The following is a 15,795-nucleotide window of genomic DNA, read 5'->3' on the forward strand; positions in this document are numbered from 1 at the left end:
GGAAAATAATAATTGTCTGTTGATATAACAAAAATGCAGGTGTGCCAAAGAGTTGTCTTGTTTCAAGGGAGGGGCTGCTAGGCGTTCATTCATGACTCATGGTAATTATAAGGCACAACAATGAAGGTGTGGCATGATCTAGGGATGAAGACTTGAATAGAACTGATTTGAGACATCATAACATTCTTACTGTGTTACCATACCTTTAAGGTGGGGCTACTCCTTCCAATTACCATTAATCGCAATTATGTAATCGCACTGACATTTTGATCAACCCAAACTCAACAAAACAATAACGAGATGTGTAAATCATAGAAATATGACGATTGTGACGATTGTCATAATGATGTTCAAGCAAACTCAATAAATCTAAAAAGTGACCAGACGTGTAAAACCAGTGCAGCCATTTTATTTAGAATATGTTACACCTTCATATTACTGTACATGAGAGTACTGACCACTACTGAAAACGCTGCATGTAAAGGTGATTCTCCCTGAGATGTTCTCTCTTACAGTATATTACAGTAGCAGTAGTTCTGCTACAGAATGGCTTGAAATCCTCAGACGTAACAATATTGTGAGGAGCTTCCAAACAAATGTGCTCTGTGTGAATGGTAAACAAATAGAAAAAGAGTAACTTTTAATTGTCTTGATTTATCACAAATTATATATTTGTCTGTAGCACGTCCGTACAGAAAACAGTGTGTAAACATGTGAAGAATGTCCATTATTGTGCACTCTAGCTATACAGATCATACTGTCAACAGACCAGGTGCAAAAGGAATCTCAGACATTCATAAATGATTGATGATGCTGCAAAGTGAATGACTGACTTGTCTAGGATGACAACTTTTCAGCCAAAATCCATTATAGTGCTATAGTATACTCCCTTCATACAAAAGCAATTAAAGTACTTTTTCATTGTTTCTTCATTACCTCTGTGCTGTTGACACCGACAGTTCTTTCGTACCACATTAACGTGTTTCATGAATAAAAAGCAGAGAAATTCCACATGACGCCCAGGTTAGAAAATTAACCGGACTTCCTAAAATGTAGTAAAAGTATAATCTCGCTCGGGTTGGTCTATTCAGACCTTACTCTCTGAGGTCAAATGTCAGTCGGTGGGCCTCAAGGCAGAAGTTGCCGCCCTTAACTACAGATCTAGGATCAAATTACCCTACAACAAATCCTAACCTTAACGATCATGGGGATAAAAAAATTATAATCTGACCCTGGACCAGTAATTATTATAGTGCCAACTTCTACCACCTTCATTGGACGGGTGGTTGGTTGGTCCACAGAGTCTGACCACCACTGGCCTCCTGTGGGGAAACAGAGAGAGATCCCCATTGACATTTCCCATTGTCATTAGTCCTCTGATAGCTTCTCTTCTCACTCTCCCCTCCCGCCAACCAGCTTGCAGAAAATGGAGTCGTCTCTTTGGCACAGATCAGCAGGGGTATCAAACTCCACCACCTTCCCAGAATGCATCACCAGCACCCTGTCTGAGTCCATGATGGTGTTGATTCTGGTGACAGAGAAAGAGAAAATCAAGGTGTCACTTTATTAAACTAGGACATCAAATTACGTTAAAAATGTACCATAAAAACTCAAGTTATGTATAATTCGGTATAAATGTCTACTAAAGAACTTAAGATCATTATGTAAAGTTGTGTTCACTGAATCATTTACCTATGGGCAATGGTGAGGACGGTCTTGTCTTGAAACTTCTCTCTGATTGTCTGCTGTAGCAGTTTGTCAGTCTTTTGGTCAACGCTGGCTGTAGCTTCGTCAATGCACAGAATCTATAGAGAGGAAACAATGGTTGAGAAATAAAGCTATGCTAGTAATTGATATGAATGGTTGAATTCAAAGCCATGTTTGTAATTTATACAGATGGTTGACAATTCAAAGCCATGTTAGTAATTGGTATGGATGGATGAATTCAAAGCCATGTTAGCAATCGATATGGATGGATGGTGTGGGCTGGTTCTTACATTAGCTTCAGTCAGCAGAGCCCTGGCCAGACACAGCAGCTGTCTCTGTCCCAGAGAGAGAGACTTGCCCCGCTCTCCCACCTCAGCACCTAGACCACCTAAGATACACAAATACACTCAGAGGTTAGTGAGGCCACCTGACCAAACTCTTACAGACACAAACATGAACTAATTACTACCTTCACTCTCTTCCTTTCCTCACTCTCCTTTACTTCCTTGTTCTTTCACTCTCACTTGGTTTGATACCAGGGGTGAAAGTAGAATTAATTTCTTACCGCACAGGACATACCACGTTTTTAACATTTTTAAATGGGTCTAATCTAGGGCTGTGGCGGTCATGACATTTTGTGATTTTAAAGCAAATAACTGCCTGTCTCACAGTAATTGACCGTTATGATGATTTTATAGTAGGAAGAATTCAATTGAACATAGCTGAATAAAATAGAAAGGATGTTTTCTCCAAACGATTTCTAAAGGGAGTGCGCACATGTGGCTATTCTGTGTTGAGGGGTTAACAAAGAAACAGGGAACTTTAGTTGTGATACAAATGTTGGGCTATATGTTTTGATTTTTAATACTTTCTAAGGCTGCAAGATGCGACTAATGATGATTTGAAAAAAGTTGCATGAAAGGCATGAGCTCTGCTTTGTTTCTTGCACAGGCAGCACACACACTTCATCAGTCTCTCATTCACAATTTGACAAGCACTTGATAATGCCTAAAAATTTCCCGGTGGCATCCCCCTAGTGTGGCAGTAATGCCCCCTTAAAAAAACCAATGCCTTTTACGGCCAGTGGCGGTTGTGTGCTTGGTCTGAATATACAGTGCATTCTGAAAGTATTCAGACCCCTTCACTTTTCCCACATTTTGTTACGTTACAGCCTTATTCTAAAATGACTTAAATTAATTTTGATCCTCAATCTACACACAATACCACATCATGACAAAGCGAAAACAGGTTTTTAGCAAATTTATTAGAAAATAAAAAACCTTTTAAAAGCAATGAGGCTGATGCAACAGATCTGAACATTTAGCTTAAAATGTTGATAAGCTATTGGGCTATTTCTTCAAATTATAAGCATAGCAATAAGTACACGGCGGTAGGCTATAAGCATGAATGTTCCAAAATGCAATCAATTAGCGGGAAAACGCCATTCTCAAAAGTGACCATATTGCGATTATGCATGTAATTCTTTATTATAAAAGGTGCATTTTTTATGGTGAAAATGATTTTCCCCAAATGTGTAACTCACGCACTGCCTATGTACGTTAGGCTCTACACCGGTTGTAAAAATGGATTAATGAGCTTAAATTTGAAGAAGTTATTTGGCCACTTTAGTTGTGATTCAAACCTTATCAAAACATATAGGCCTATGGGCTAGGCTACAGGAGTTGTTTCTTGCCTTAATGCACACAAGTGGGATCATTCACAAGTGAAGGACTAATAATGTCACCCATTAGACTATTCTTGATTTAATCTTGCCTTTACATATACTAAATAATTTGTGTCAAATTAGTTTTCATTTAGAATGGACCATTATCATGGACCTGTCTCGGAACAGGGGCAGGGGGAAAAATACATGTCATCTATGCGCTTAAATAGCGAATGGAGTTTTCCCGTGGTTCATTTTAATGCCAGCCAGGTAGGCTATACTTCTGTTTTAAAGCAAAGTAATGTGTTTAATATTAGGAAAGCCTAGCCTATAGAAAGCTGATGGCCTCTATTAAAAAGAGGATCCCATCAAAACACTTTTCTCCCGCAATTGCATAGCCTATAGAAATGTTGCGCAACATGAGCTCATTGATTACGTTTGCATTGATATCAGAGTGATTAGAAGGACAATAGAGTGCTGAGTACCAGGCAGTTAGCTAGTTTGGTAGGCTACTATTGATCATCAGCAGTATCAGAGCTTGGAGAAGCATAGTTACCATGACTAAACGGTTACGTGGAATTTGACTGCGTTCCTGGCTCGGGACTGCCGGTGTGGCGGTAATATGTTCAGCACTAGTCTAATCATAGAATGACACATAAACTCATCAAAAAATAAACATCCTCTCACTGGCAACTGCGTTTATTTTCAGCAAACTTAACATGTGTAAATATTTGTATGAACATAAGATTCAACAACTGAGATATAAACCGAACAAGTTCCACAGACATGTGACTAACAGAAATGGAATAATGTGTCCCTGAACAGGGGGGGGGGGGGTTCAAAATCAAAAGTAATAGTCAATGCAGCTGGTGGCCACACCAGACACTGAGTACTGCAGTGCATCTCTCTTCATGGACTGCACCAGATTTGCCAGTTCTTGCTGTGAGATGTTACCCCACTCTTCCACCAAGGCACCTGCAAGTTCCCGGACATTTCTGGGGGGGAATGGCCCTAGCCCTCACCCTCCGATCCAACAGGCCCCAGACGTGCTCAATGGGATTGAGATCTGGGCTCTTCGCTGGCCATGGCAAAACACTGACATTCCTGTCTTGCAGGAAATCAGCCATACTGCTCGTTCTGTGCGTGGTGGCATTGTCATGCTGGAGGGTCATGTCAGGATGAGCCTGCAGGAAGGGTACCACATGAGGGGGGAGGATGTCTTCCCTGTAACACACAGCGTTGAGATTGCCTGCAATTACAACAAGCTCAGTCCAACAATCCTGTGACACACCGCTCCAGACCATGACGGACCCTCCACCTCCAAATCGATCCCGCTCAAGAGTACAGGCCTCGGTGTAACGCTCATTCCTTCAACGATAAACACGACTCCGACCATCACCCCTGGTGAGACAAAACCGTGACTCGTCAGTGAAGAGCACTTTTTGCCAGTCCTGTCTGGTCAACCGACGGTGGGTTTGTGCCCATAGGTGACGTTGTTGTCTGGTGAGGACCTGCCTTACAACAGGCCTACAAGCCATCAGTCCAGCCTCTCTCAGCCTACTGCGGACAGTCTGAGCACTGATGAAGGGATTGTGAGTTCCTGGTGTAACTCGGGAAGTTGTTGTTGCCATCCTGTACCTGTCCCGTCCCGCAGGTGTGATGTTCGGATGTACCAATCCTGTGCAGATGTTCTTACACGTGGTCTGCCACTGTCTCTCTTGTCTCCCTGTAGCGCTGTCTTAGGCGTCTCACAGTACGAACATTGCACTTTATGTCCCTGGACACATCTGCAGTCCTCATGCCTCCTTGCAGCATGCCTAAGGCACGTTCACACAGATGAGCAGGGACCCTGTGCATCTTTCTTTTGGTGTTTTTCAGAGTCAGTAGAAAGGCCTCTTTAGTGTCCTAAGTTTTCATAACTGTGACCTTAATTGCCTACCGTCTGTAAGCTGTTAAGTGTCTTAACGACTGTTCCACAGGTGCATGCTCATTAATTGTTTATGGTTCTTCCTGGTTCATTGAACAAGCAAGGGAAACAGTGTTTAAACCTTTTACAATGAAGATCTGTGAAGTTATTTGGATTTTTACAAATTATCTTTGAAAGACAGGGTCCTGAAAAAGGGACATTTCTTTTTTTGCTGAGTTTAGATGCATAGATTACATATAGATTCCCTGTTAACTTTGAATGTGGCATAAAAACAACCAGTCATGAGGTTTTCACACGCACGTTTGGCCACTCACAATATAATTCCAGCATCCACCTGCAATTTGCTGAATGGAAAGACAAATCTGTTACAAAAAAAACTAAAAGTGTAATGACATTCGGCGATTGTCATTAGGCCCACTACACTTGTATCCCGAAATGATGCATCCAATGCTGTACGCACGCATCTCGGTCACTTATCTCCTCCACCTTTCCAACATTTTAGTGTTTTCTTCGACTCGCTCATTTTCATGCAGCCGACATGCGGTAATGTTAAATAATGGTATAATTGAATATAGTTTTCTTGGCATTTCCTTTAAATAAATTGCGATGGGTCACGTTTTACTGGTATGACGTACCCCCACTATTTATTTTGTTGGTACCGGAATGTACCGGCTTACTTTCACCTCTGTTTGATACCCATCTTCTCTCCATTGGTCTCTCATTCTGTTTGTCTGTTTAATTCAACTACTCTTCCTATTTCTCATCTGCTAGATCACCCTCTCATTTGCATAATTTATCATCTCCCTTCTATCACCATCACAATCTCCCTCCTCTACTGTCCTCAATCCTCTCTTCCCCCACTCTTTCTCTCCCACCCTCCCTCTCTCTCACCGATGCGGTTGATGACAGGGTTGAGGTGACAGTGTTCCAGGGCCTCCAGTAGCCGGGGGTCAGGGTGACGTCCACATGGGTCCAGGTTCTCTCTCACTGTCCCGCTGAACAGGAATGGGTCCTGGGGGATGATGGCCAGTTTGGACCTGAAGGGGGAGCCACAAATAGTGTAAAAAAATTCATCAAATTCAAATTCATCACCTATAAAGAGCTTTTATTACAGATGCACAGATCCCCATCGTTATCAGTTGAAAAAAAAACATTAAAATCATATCACCACCATCATCTCTTAATCCTCTCACCTGAGCTGGGCCAGTCCCACCTGGCTGGTGTCCACTCCATCCAGTAAGATCTGACCCTGGTTCAGCTCCACCATGCGGAAGAGGGCCAGGAACAGGGTCGACTTGCCTGAGCCCGTCCGGCCTACCACCCCCACCTTCTCCCCAGGCCGGACCACCAGGCTCACCCCGTCCAGGGCATTAGGCAGCCCCTCTCTGTAGGACAGCACGGCCCCACGGAACTCCACCCAACCCTGCTCCGGCCACGAGGTGGGCACCTATGGTAAAGTCGGAAGTAGATGGGTCCTCAGTCATTTAACAAATGTACTTGTTTTCTATTCCCCTGAATGGCCACTTCAGTAAGAAGTAACTGACCAGGCTAAAATACCCAAAGAACTTGAACAAATAGATGTAGTAATTTTAGAAATAACACCTATCCAACACCTCATAAAGACAGCTACTGAAAACCTGCCACATAACCTTCTAAAAGGTCTACAGAGTGGCTTACACTTCTGACATTGAAAAAAAGGAATTATGAAGCCTCAATGGGGTGCAACGGAGTAGCATGCTATAAGACACATGTCCTCACAGGACTCCTCACCTGTGGGTTGCTGTGTTGTGGCTCAGTGGGCAGGGTGGTGGAGTACTCCTCGGTGCGCTCCACACTCACCAGCTGCATCTCTGTCTGGGTAAAGTTGAAGATGAGGCCTGACAGCAGGCCTGTGATGGACAGAGCATAGGACAGGGACAGACCCACCAGACCTGGCAGGGAGAACAACCATATTAAGGCCTAGGCACAGCAAACAAGACATACACTGAGTATACTCCATAAAAAACAATATTGCCCTCAGAACTGCCTCAATTCATCGGGGCATGGACTCTACAAGGTGTCAATAGCATTTCACAGGGATGCTGGCCCATGTTGACTGCAATGCTTTCCACAGTTGTGTCAAGTTGGCTGGATGTCCTTTGGGTGGTGGACCATTCTTGATACACACAGGAAACTGTTGCGCGTAGAAAAACACAGCAGCGTTGCAATTCTTGACACAAATTCTTGATTTAACAAGTGACATTAATAAGGGATCATAGCTAACACCTGGATTCACCTGGTCAGTCTATGTCATGGAAAGAGGTGTTCTTAATGTTTTGTATACTCAGAGTACATGTACTGATACTACTTCTAGATTCTCCTCTACAGCAGCCTCAACAACTAGTAGACATCAACAGTGTAATCAAGGCCTGTGTTGTGCTAAACCTGTGCTGACTATGGGACACATGCTAACATGCTAGCTGGGTGCTCACCCGGGTCGATGGATTTGAACTGGTGCTGGACGACGGCGATCACGCTGATGCCCGTCACCACGACAACGCCGATCATCTGCAGGCGGATGTCCAGCCACTGCATGGCGGCATTGCTAAGGAACAGACAGCGCTGGTTCTGCTCCAGACGCCTCTCGTTCTCCTCCTCAAATCTAGAGCCACAACAGACAGACGGAGAACATGAACCTCCTTCCAAAAAAACAACAACTATGTTTTGGCTTGGACCTTGGACTGATCCTAGAGAGGTACAAGTTGAGCCGGCTTTTGTGCAAGCTCAGATCTAACCGCTAACACCCCTGATTCAACTAGCCAAATCAAGGTTGGTAACCACCAGATCTAGAGTGGGTCCAAAATATAACTTATATAACTTTAACTTTAACTATAACTTTACCGTCCTCACCTGGAGGCACTGGAACTTGCTCGGATGGTACCGAGGCCACTCAGCGTCTCAGAGAAATGTGAATAAACCGGCGAGAGGGTGAGGCTGCACAGACGCTTCAGGTCTCTGGATGTGTGTCGGTAGAAGCGCTGTGTGAGGTGGTAAAGCAGGCCCAGGGGCAGCAGGGCCACTAGGAACCAGGGCAGGCCGTAGCTCATCACTACCAGCATGCCCAGCAGGCTGAAGATGCTAGCCAGCAGGATGTTGAGGAAGAAAGGGAGAGTGTCATCCACGCTGTACAGGTCGGAGGAGAAGCGGTTAAGGACACGGCCCAGCGGTGTAGTGTCGAAGAAGGTAACTGTAGCCTGGATTGATATAGAGAGAGGCGGGTCAGGGTTAGTTAGGTGTGTTTGTACTCTATCATGGCAATGTAAACAGTAAACACTACAAACACGTGCATTAAGGTAGTCTAGCAATCTGAACCACTGCCTTCAGATCACATATTTGGCTGCAGCATGGGTTTGACTCCGGACCAATGCCTTTTCAGTCTAAAACTATCTTTCCCACTGTCTCACCTCTATCCAATAAAGCATTTTTGTTTATGTACAAAAAAATATACCTTTAAAATAAATACTACAACGTGTATAAAACATATATATATATATTTTTTTACAAACAGTACCCACCACTAGGAATGTGTGGACAAAACAAGTACACTGTAAAGTATCTACAGAACATCAACTCTCACACAGTAGAGGCTGGAATAGATAATGGTTGGAATGGAGTCAATGGAGTGTTATCAACCACATGGAAACCACATCTTTGAGATGTTTTATACCATTCCATTGACACCATTCCAGCCATTACTATGAGCCATCCTCCCCTCAGCAGCCTCCACTGCTCTCACAGCATGAGTTGAACCGTGATAATTTTTCAGAAAAATCATAATTATGCTATAAAATGTAAAATACTGCTTTTGCATGATTGAAACCATGACCATGGTCATGACTAAACCAGTTTCCCGAGGGGTCAACTGAACAGAAGACGCTCAACCTTGAGGACTGTGTCAAGCAGCCTGTTGTGGACGACCGATGCTGCACGGATGCCTCCAAAGGCGAAGAGGAAGGCTCGGAAGGCGGTGAAGACCGTGTTGGCACCCGCAATGGAACAGTAAACTGTCAGATAGAACTTCACCTCCGAGCTCATGTTGGCGAAAGCTGTCGTTTCCATAATATTGACAGGGAACCTGGGGATAAAACACACATTTGAATCAATCTTGTCATGCGTGTGTGCTGCATCATGGAAGTCTCTGCGATTTGACACCTAATCCTTTTACTGCACAATCTAAAGGATTTAGATTTAGAGGCTCTGTAATATCAATGGAGAGTACCTAAGTGTGACTTAAAGCAGTGTGGAGTCATAAGTGGTGATGGGTTCTGACTCCTAAACTTGAAATATGGAGTGCCATAGTCTGGTTTCTACACCAGAGGTAAATGGTTATCTGTAGCAGGAATGTATATGGTGGAGGCAATTAAGCTTGGAATGTACTGAGGAAAGGAAAGGCAATCACACCGTTGCAGTCACTGATAAGGGTGGAGAGCTGTGGTTTAGTGAGGAATGTGGGGCAGAGGTCAGGTCAGATTAAGGGAGAAGGAACTGTTTATTGCCCGCATCACTTAACTTCCTGCCTAGCAATAAAGATGTCACGTTTAGAGAAGAGGAGAATACTTCACCCAAATTGGGGTATATATACTCGTGCTGGGGGAAACTCGTGCTGTTTTTGTCTGCTCAGCTGTCCGACCCTTTGGGTGAATAAACTTGGTTTGAGCTTTTATAGTTGCCCATCAGTTTTTGCCATGTTATTTAGAACCTAACAGTGGATTATATAAGAGGAATGACACTGCACATTCTGAGTAATGGAATCTTATCCAGTGTATCAGTCTCAACATTCTAACAACGTCTAACTTACATTAGTCCTCCAGGAGAGAATAGCAGCAGGTGTGGTGAGCTGTAGGCAGGCATGAGAACACTCTGGGCGGAACCATTGTTCTTCAGGTTAGAGATCCAGTGGGACAGCCACCAGTCAGACACATTCTTAGAGGCTGAGACAGAGACAGCAAAATGTCAAATTCATAAACAATCCAGCAAAGCCAACAGAAGTGTGATGTCATATTAAGGCGCCAGGTGGTAGCTGTACCTTGCATGAGGAGTAGGGACAGCAAGATGGAGACAGCCAAGGGCCCTTCTACCGCTCTCCAGTAGGTGTGGTAAACCTTCCAGGCCAGCCCGCCCACCGCCTTCTGCTCCTCCCTTGACAGTGAAGACTCCTCCTCCGCAAACAGCTCATTGGACGGACTCTGCTTCTCCTCTCGCTCAATGACATCTGATTCAAGTCAGAACGCAAATAAAAACACCTGCCAATTTTTCCATGGAGTAGTCCATCACTCAATTCAACAACAAGGTGTAGATAATAATCAAATGGACTTTCATTCCTCTGCATCAGTGATATTAGCACTGTGTTGCAAGCAATATATTCCAAAACACAACGCTAAGAGACATAAATGACTACTGGTACCTTTCTCCTTTGCATTACTGTCATTCTTCCGGTTCTTGGGCACTGCTTCTACCAAAGGAAGGACCTCTTCAGGTGTACCTATTTAAAACGAATGAGAAGGACAGAGTTTATTCAGACATATGCATTTACACAGAAATTTAATTCATTATTCCATTATCAATTGAAGAACGTAAGGCCAGAGTTCACTACCTGTTTTAATAATTGTTCCATTGTCCATGAGAATCACCACATCAGCTTTGTCCACAAACTCTATGCGGTGGGTGCATAGGATTCTGGTCTTGCTCCTGAGGATCCCCATGATGCATCTCTCCATGAGGTGATGGGCCACGTCAGAGTCTACTGCTGCCAGTGGATCGTCCAGGAGGAAAATGTCTTTCTCCTTGTTCGTTTAAAAGAGAGATTGACATTCAATACAAAAAGCAAATGATTTAATGTTTTCTGCCATCCATACTTCTAACCTGGCAAAAGCTTGCTTGTTAAATAAAGTTGGAGATTCACTGATACACAGTCTCTGTCTTTTCTAGATGGCTGTTGTGTTACCATGGATTCTGGTGAGGACTCTTACCATGTAAACAGCTCTGGCCAAGGCCAGGCGAGCTTTCTGTCCTCCACTCAGAGTCACTCCGTTCTCTCCCACCTCGGTCCTGTCCCCATTAGGTAGAATCTGGACAAACAAGACAATTCAGTCAAATATTTTCAAATGCACCGAGTTTGGAACTTGTGTTTATTAACATTCATTGGATATATAACAAATATATTAGAGGTTGGTCAAGTAAAGTTTGGACTGGGCCCAAATAAAAATGGAACAAGGGATAAAGCTAGCATTGAGGTTGTCTATGAGGATAAGAGAGATTGAAGCAGAGAGAGAGAAACAAATAAAGAAAGTGAAAAAGAGAGGTGAGTCTCACATTGAGGTCGTCCGTGAGCGCACAGGCCTCCACCACGGCCTGGTAGAAAGAACTGTTGTAGTCCTTGCCAAACAGGATGTTGTCCCGAACTGTTGCATGCTGGATCCACGGCTCCTGAGCGGCTAGACCAAACCCATCCTCCCTGCCCTGGACGTATACAACACCTCCACGCCTACAGACGGAAGTAACAACTCAACGATAGATCCAAAAAGGTCATTGAAATAAACCAACAAAACAAATTTACTTGAGCTTTGTAAGCTTTGTAAATGAGGCGGTGAGCACTACCGGTTGAGTTCTCCAGTGATGGCTGCCAGTAAGGAGCTCTTCCCACAGCCCACCTTGCCCACCACAACAACTAGGGATCCCTGGCAGACAAGAAAAAAAAATACTACATCTTTGCTGTGATAAGATGGTAGACCCCATGATTTCCAAGCTGTATAGGTTACATAGTTTGTGATGCAGGGTACACACCTTAGTGATGGATAGGTTGAGGCTATGGAGCATCAGACTTCCTTTGGGGGATTCAGTATCAGAGCTTGTGGGGTGGTCTGGCCCAGGCCCCTGCCATGAGAATATGCCCTGACTCATCACAATGGTGTCCTGGGGGTCCTCAGGGGCCACTGTAAGTTGGAGCCACAAAGTCAATGAAAAACATTTCATGCACATATTTGCATATCTCACTTTCATAGACACAGTTATTGCACATGTATTAATTAATAATGTATGTACAAGCAAAATGTACTTTATTTATGCTGAGCACGCACACACACACCTACCGAGACTGAAATATGCATTGAGGTCCTGGTTGGGAAGCTTGAGGAAGCGTTGGATACGGTCCAGGGACACCTTGGCCTCCAGGGTGCCGTTGATGACCCAGGGGAAGCTGTTGAGGGGGACGATCAGCATGCCCACTAGGGCCAGAGTGGTGAACACCTGCAATGGAGGAGGGAAAGTGTCCCTATTCGAATTAGTCTCATGCACCCACATCATCATTGTGCTCCTGGGTATCAGTTAGGTCTTTCAATAGCTAGTATGTCTGTTCCAATGTCCATTCTAGCATAGCTACCACTTGGAATGTTCTATCCGAAACATTACTTCATACAAGGTGGTATTGCTAGTGAGGACATTGGAACAGATTGATTGCAAAATATTTTGCTCACTTTTAAATGGAAACTACTATCGGATGAAGCACTCTAGTTTCACAAAATGAAATATGGACCATGCCTACCGTGGCTGCAGTGAGCTCATGGCCGAGCAGCACGTATGTGACAAAGGTGATGATAGATATGACTATGGGTAGAGATCCCCAGGTGTACACGCACACAGCATCCAGGTACTTAATGGCCTTGAGGTGGGACAGCTCTTGCCCCCGAAAATCTGCTATCTTCTGGGCAAAGTAGGCCTCCCAGTTGTAGAACTTGATGACTCGTATTCCAAAGAGGACCTCTGTCATTAGCTGGAAGGTAAGGACAGGGCAGACAGACGACATTGTTGAGCTCACATCTTTAGGTGAAACGTCTGCAAGCAGTTTCGCAGCTTGACATCGAAGACTTTTAATATAAAAGCTATAGAAGTTGTATGTTGTAATTACTACTTCATTACTACTTAATAGCACTGCTCTAAACAATAAAAATAATAGCATTCATATAGGTGTTGCTATGGTTGGAGTGTTAAGATAAAAGTAAAAGATAGTCAAAGAATTTCTCACCTTGACACGACTATCCTTATGTGTGAGCATGTGCTTGTTATTCTCCATGATCTTCGAGGCCAGCACCTTATTGAGCGGCACCAGCAGCAGAGCCACACCCAGTCCTCCTAGGAAGGCCAAACCCACCTGCAGGTAGAGCAGGTAGAGGGCAATGGAGAACTGGAAGGGCAGACTCCACACCTCGTGGAAATTGTTGAAGAAGTTGATCACGTGGTCCGTGTCCGTGCTCATGAAGTTGACCACCTCGCCCAGGGTGAACCGCGCTGCCAGGCTGCCGCCACTGACCCGCAGTGCTTTCCCGTAGATGGCAGAGATGAGGGCGGCGCGCGCTGAGAGTGAGACCTTCGAGACTTCGAAGGCAAAGATGTTCCGGATAAGGGCAGAGAAGAAGGTGCTGAAGAAGAAGCCCGTGGCACACCAGGCCCCCTGGCTGACGGGGGCCCCCTCCTCTTCCATGTAGTGCACCAGGCTGCTGAGGAGCAGGGGTCCTGCGAAGCTCAGCATGTTGCCCGCTAGCTTCAGCACACCAAGCAAGTAGTAGCGTAGCCCGAAGGCTTTGTGCAACACTTTTAACAGTCCTACCTCCTCCACTGCTATACCCTCCTGGAGGGGTGAAGTCCATGTTCTGTTCTGTAGGCTCTTGTTTGCAGGCCTGGGTGTAGTGTTCCTTCTCTGTGTTGCTTCCCTCTGTTGGCAGTCCTCCCAGCAGCGGAGGAAGTGTCGGCGCACTGCACTGGTGCGGAGCCTCCGGGGAAGGAGATAGACATTGCATGGCCTCTCCAGCTCCCCACGCCGGCCGCGCCTCAGTAGAGGGTTCAACCACAGGTACATCAGGCGGGAGATGAAGCTACTGCCATCCTCTGCCACCACCTCTCCCGTGTCCTGGTAGGAACTCTCTGGGATGAGGAGAGAGCTGTCTGCATCATTGACGGACATGGAGGTGTAACTCCCTTCACCGACGCAGGGAGCAACGAAGGCCAGGAGGTAGACCAGGAGAGAGAGTCCCCGGGTGACTGCGAGCACCAGCCGTGCCACTCTAAAGGGCTCCGCCAGGTCCAGGTAGGTGGCCTTATGGGCGTAAGCCAGCAGGGTGACCACCAGGTTAGGGATAGGCAACAGGACCAGCAGTAGTAACACAGAGGGACCCCTGGTTCTTCTATAGATGGACCTCTGGAGGACAAGCAGGGCCCCAAAGTGGACCAGCCATGCCAGGACGGCACATCCATCAGCCAGGATGTCCAGGTACATGTCCCCCCGGTGGAGGAGGACCACCAGGACCAAGTCCACCACGAAGAGCAGGGTCACCAGCAGGGCTGAGGCCACCCTGAGGCCCCAACCACACGGGGGAGAGGGCCGGAGGAGGCTGCATCTGTGTAATGCAAAAGGATAAAATGGTCGATGAACTGTCTGAAATATGGCCTGGCTAGATATAATAGATATAATAAATATGCCAATCTACAGAAAGGGATCTAGTACAGACATGAACTTACTGTTCTGGAGGTAGAAATCAAACATCTTTATTTTACCTAGGTACACGTAGGTACAATATGTGGGTCTGTATCGCATACTACTGTATGTGCTGTAGGATTAATAGTGGCCAGAATGTTTTAGCCTATGCCTTGTGATTTTGTGAGGGGCCTGACTGTGTGACCTAACATTACCTCTGAGCACTCAGGTAGCAGGCACTGAAGACGGCCACTACAGCGTGAGCCAGGGCTCCCAGAACCAGCTGGTTAAAACAGGGGCTGATGGCTCCATCCCGCCACACTGGGAACGGGTCAAGGGTGTCCGTGTGGCACAGGCCAGAGAACAACTCACTGGGGCCAAAATCAGCCACCACACCTCTCCCCATTCTCCAAGCATCTAGGGAAACGTTTATAAACATTGCAGATATCTATACTACTTCTGTAATTCGTTTTTCAGCCGGTCTGATCAAATCTGTCAGCAACACTTGCAGTTGACTACAACCAGGCCTACCGGTGTTTAGCTCGTCAAACAGGTTGGGCTTTTAAGGGTGAGTTCACATAGGCTACAACACAGTTCTGTACTAGCTAGTTACAGTACATATGTAGCTAAATGTTTTGTTTTGGCTGGTCATAAGAAATGTGTTTGTGTCTCTATAAGCAGTCTACCTCTATGATTCAGTTGTACATGGTCTAGCTAGCTAGCTAGCTAGCTGTCACTGTCACTAGTCAGCCACACTTGCTTAGGGGGACATTTGTAAACATTGGAATGAGTGGCTAGCAAATCTCTCACCAGCGGCGTGTGTTATTGTTCGTCAAGTTAATGAATCATTTCCTTTTGCATGATATAAAGCGTATATATAGCAAGACTCTCTCTGCAACTTGGGGTAACACAATTGTCAAGAAAAATTGAAATACCTGTTCACAGCTTTGGATTCATGGGGGAACGTAGCATCAGCAGTGTTACAACTTCCGG

The 15,795-nt window shown here is 45.2% G+C and overlaps 1 protein-coding gene across 2 annotated transcripts; it reads right to left on the reverse strand.

Annotated features, from left to right (window-relative positions):
* Positions 1 to 393: 393 nt before the first annotated feature.
* On the reverse strand, positions 394 to 15,795 carry LOC139424595 (ATP-binding cassette sub-family C member 10-like). Of its 2 annotated transcripts, none has more exons than XM_071176584.1 (22): positions 15,738 to 15,795; positions 15,018 to 15,219; positions 13,357 to 14,725; positions 12,877 to 13,104; positions 12,425 to 12,581; positions 12,120 to 12,268; positions 11,934 to 12,013; positions 11,649 to 11,820; positions 11,306 to 11,404; positions 10,930 to 11,119; positions 10,741 to 10,818; positions 10,363 to 10,548; positions 10,135 to 10,267; positions 9,219 to 9,411; positions 8,187 to 8,530; positions 7,769 to 7,938; positions 7,068 to 7,186; positions 6,491 to 6,744; positions 6,189 to 6,334; positions 1,998 to 2,095; positions 1,693 to 1,805; positions 394 to 1,528 (listed from the first exon to the last, which is right to left on the reverse strand). In XM_071176584.1, the coding sequence occupies exons 2-22, from the start codon at positions 15,206 to 15,208 to the stop codon at positions 1,393 to 1,395; spliced, it is 4,605 nt and encodes a 1,534-aa protein (XP_071032685.1). In that variant the 5' UTR covers positions 15,209 to 15,219; positions 15,738 to 15,795; the 3' UTR covers positions 394 to 1,392. The 2 variants fall into 2 exon arrangements, with proteins under 2 accessions (XP_071032685.1, XP_071032683.1); XM_071176582.1 differs by having other exon boundaries at positions 7,068 to 7,228.

The sequence above is a fragment of the Oncorhynchus clarkii genome, chromosome 13 (genome assembly GCF_045791955.1).
Source record: "Oncorhynchus clarkii lewisi isolate Uvic-CL-2024 chromosome 13, UVic_Ocla_1.0, whole genome shotgun sequence".
In the NCBI taxonomy this organism is placed as follows: Eukaryota; Metazoa; Chordata; class Actinopteri; order Salmoniformes; family Salmonidae; genus Oncorhynchus; species Oncorhynchus clarkii.

What these genes read in the sequence shown, in the direction of transcription:
- LOC139424595 (XM_071176582.1), bottom strand. Translation starts at nt 15,208, where the DNA reads ATGGGGAGAGGTGTGGTGGCTGATTTTGGCCCCAGTGAGTTGTTCTCT. An exon ending in GTCCCTACTCCTCATGCAAG is followed by an intron (nt 10,268 to 10,362) that starts GTACAGCTACCA and finishes TCTCTGTCTCAG; the next exon opens with CCTCTAAGAATGTGTCTGAC. An exon ending in GTGGGACTGGCCCAGCTCAG is followed by an intron (nt 6,335 to 6,490) that starts GTGAGAGGATTA and finishes CTCCCCCTTCAG; the next exon opens with GTCCAAACTGGCCATCATCC.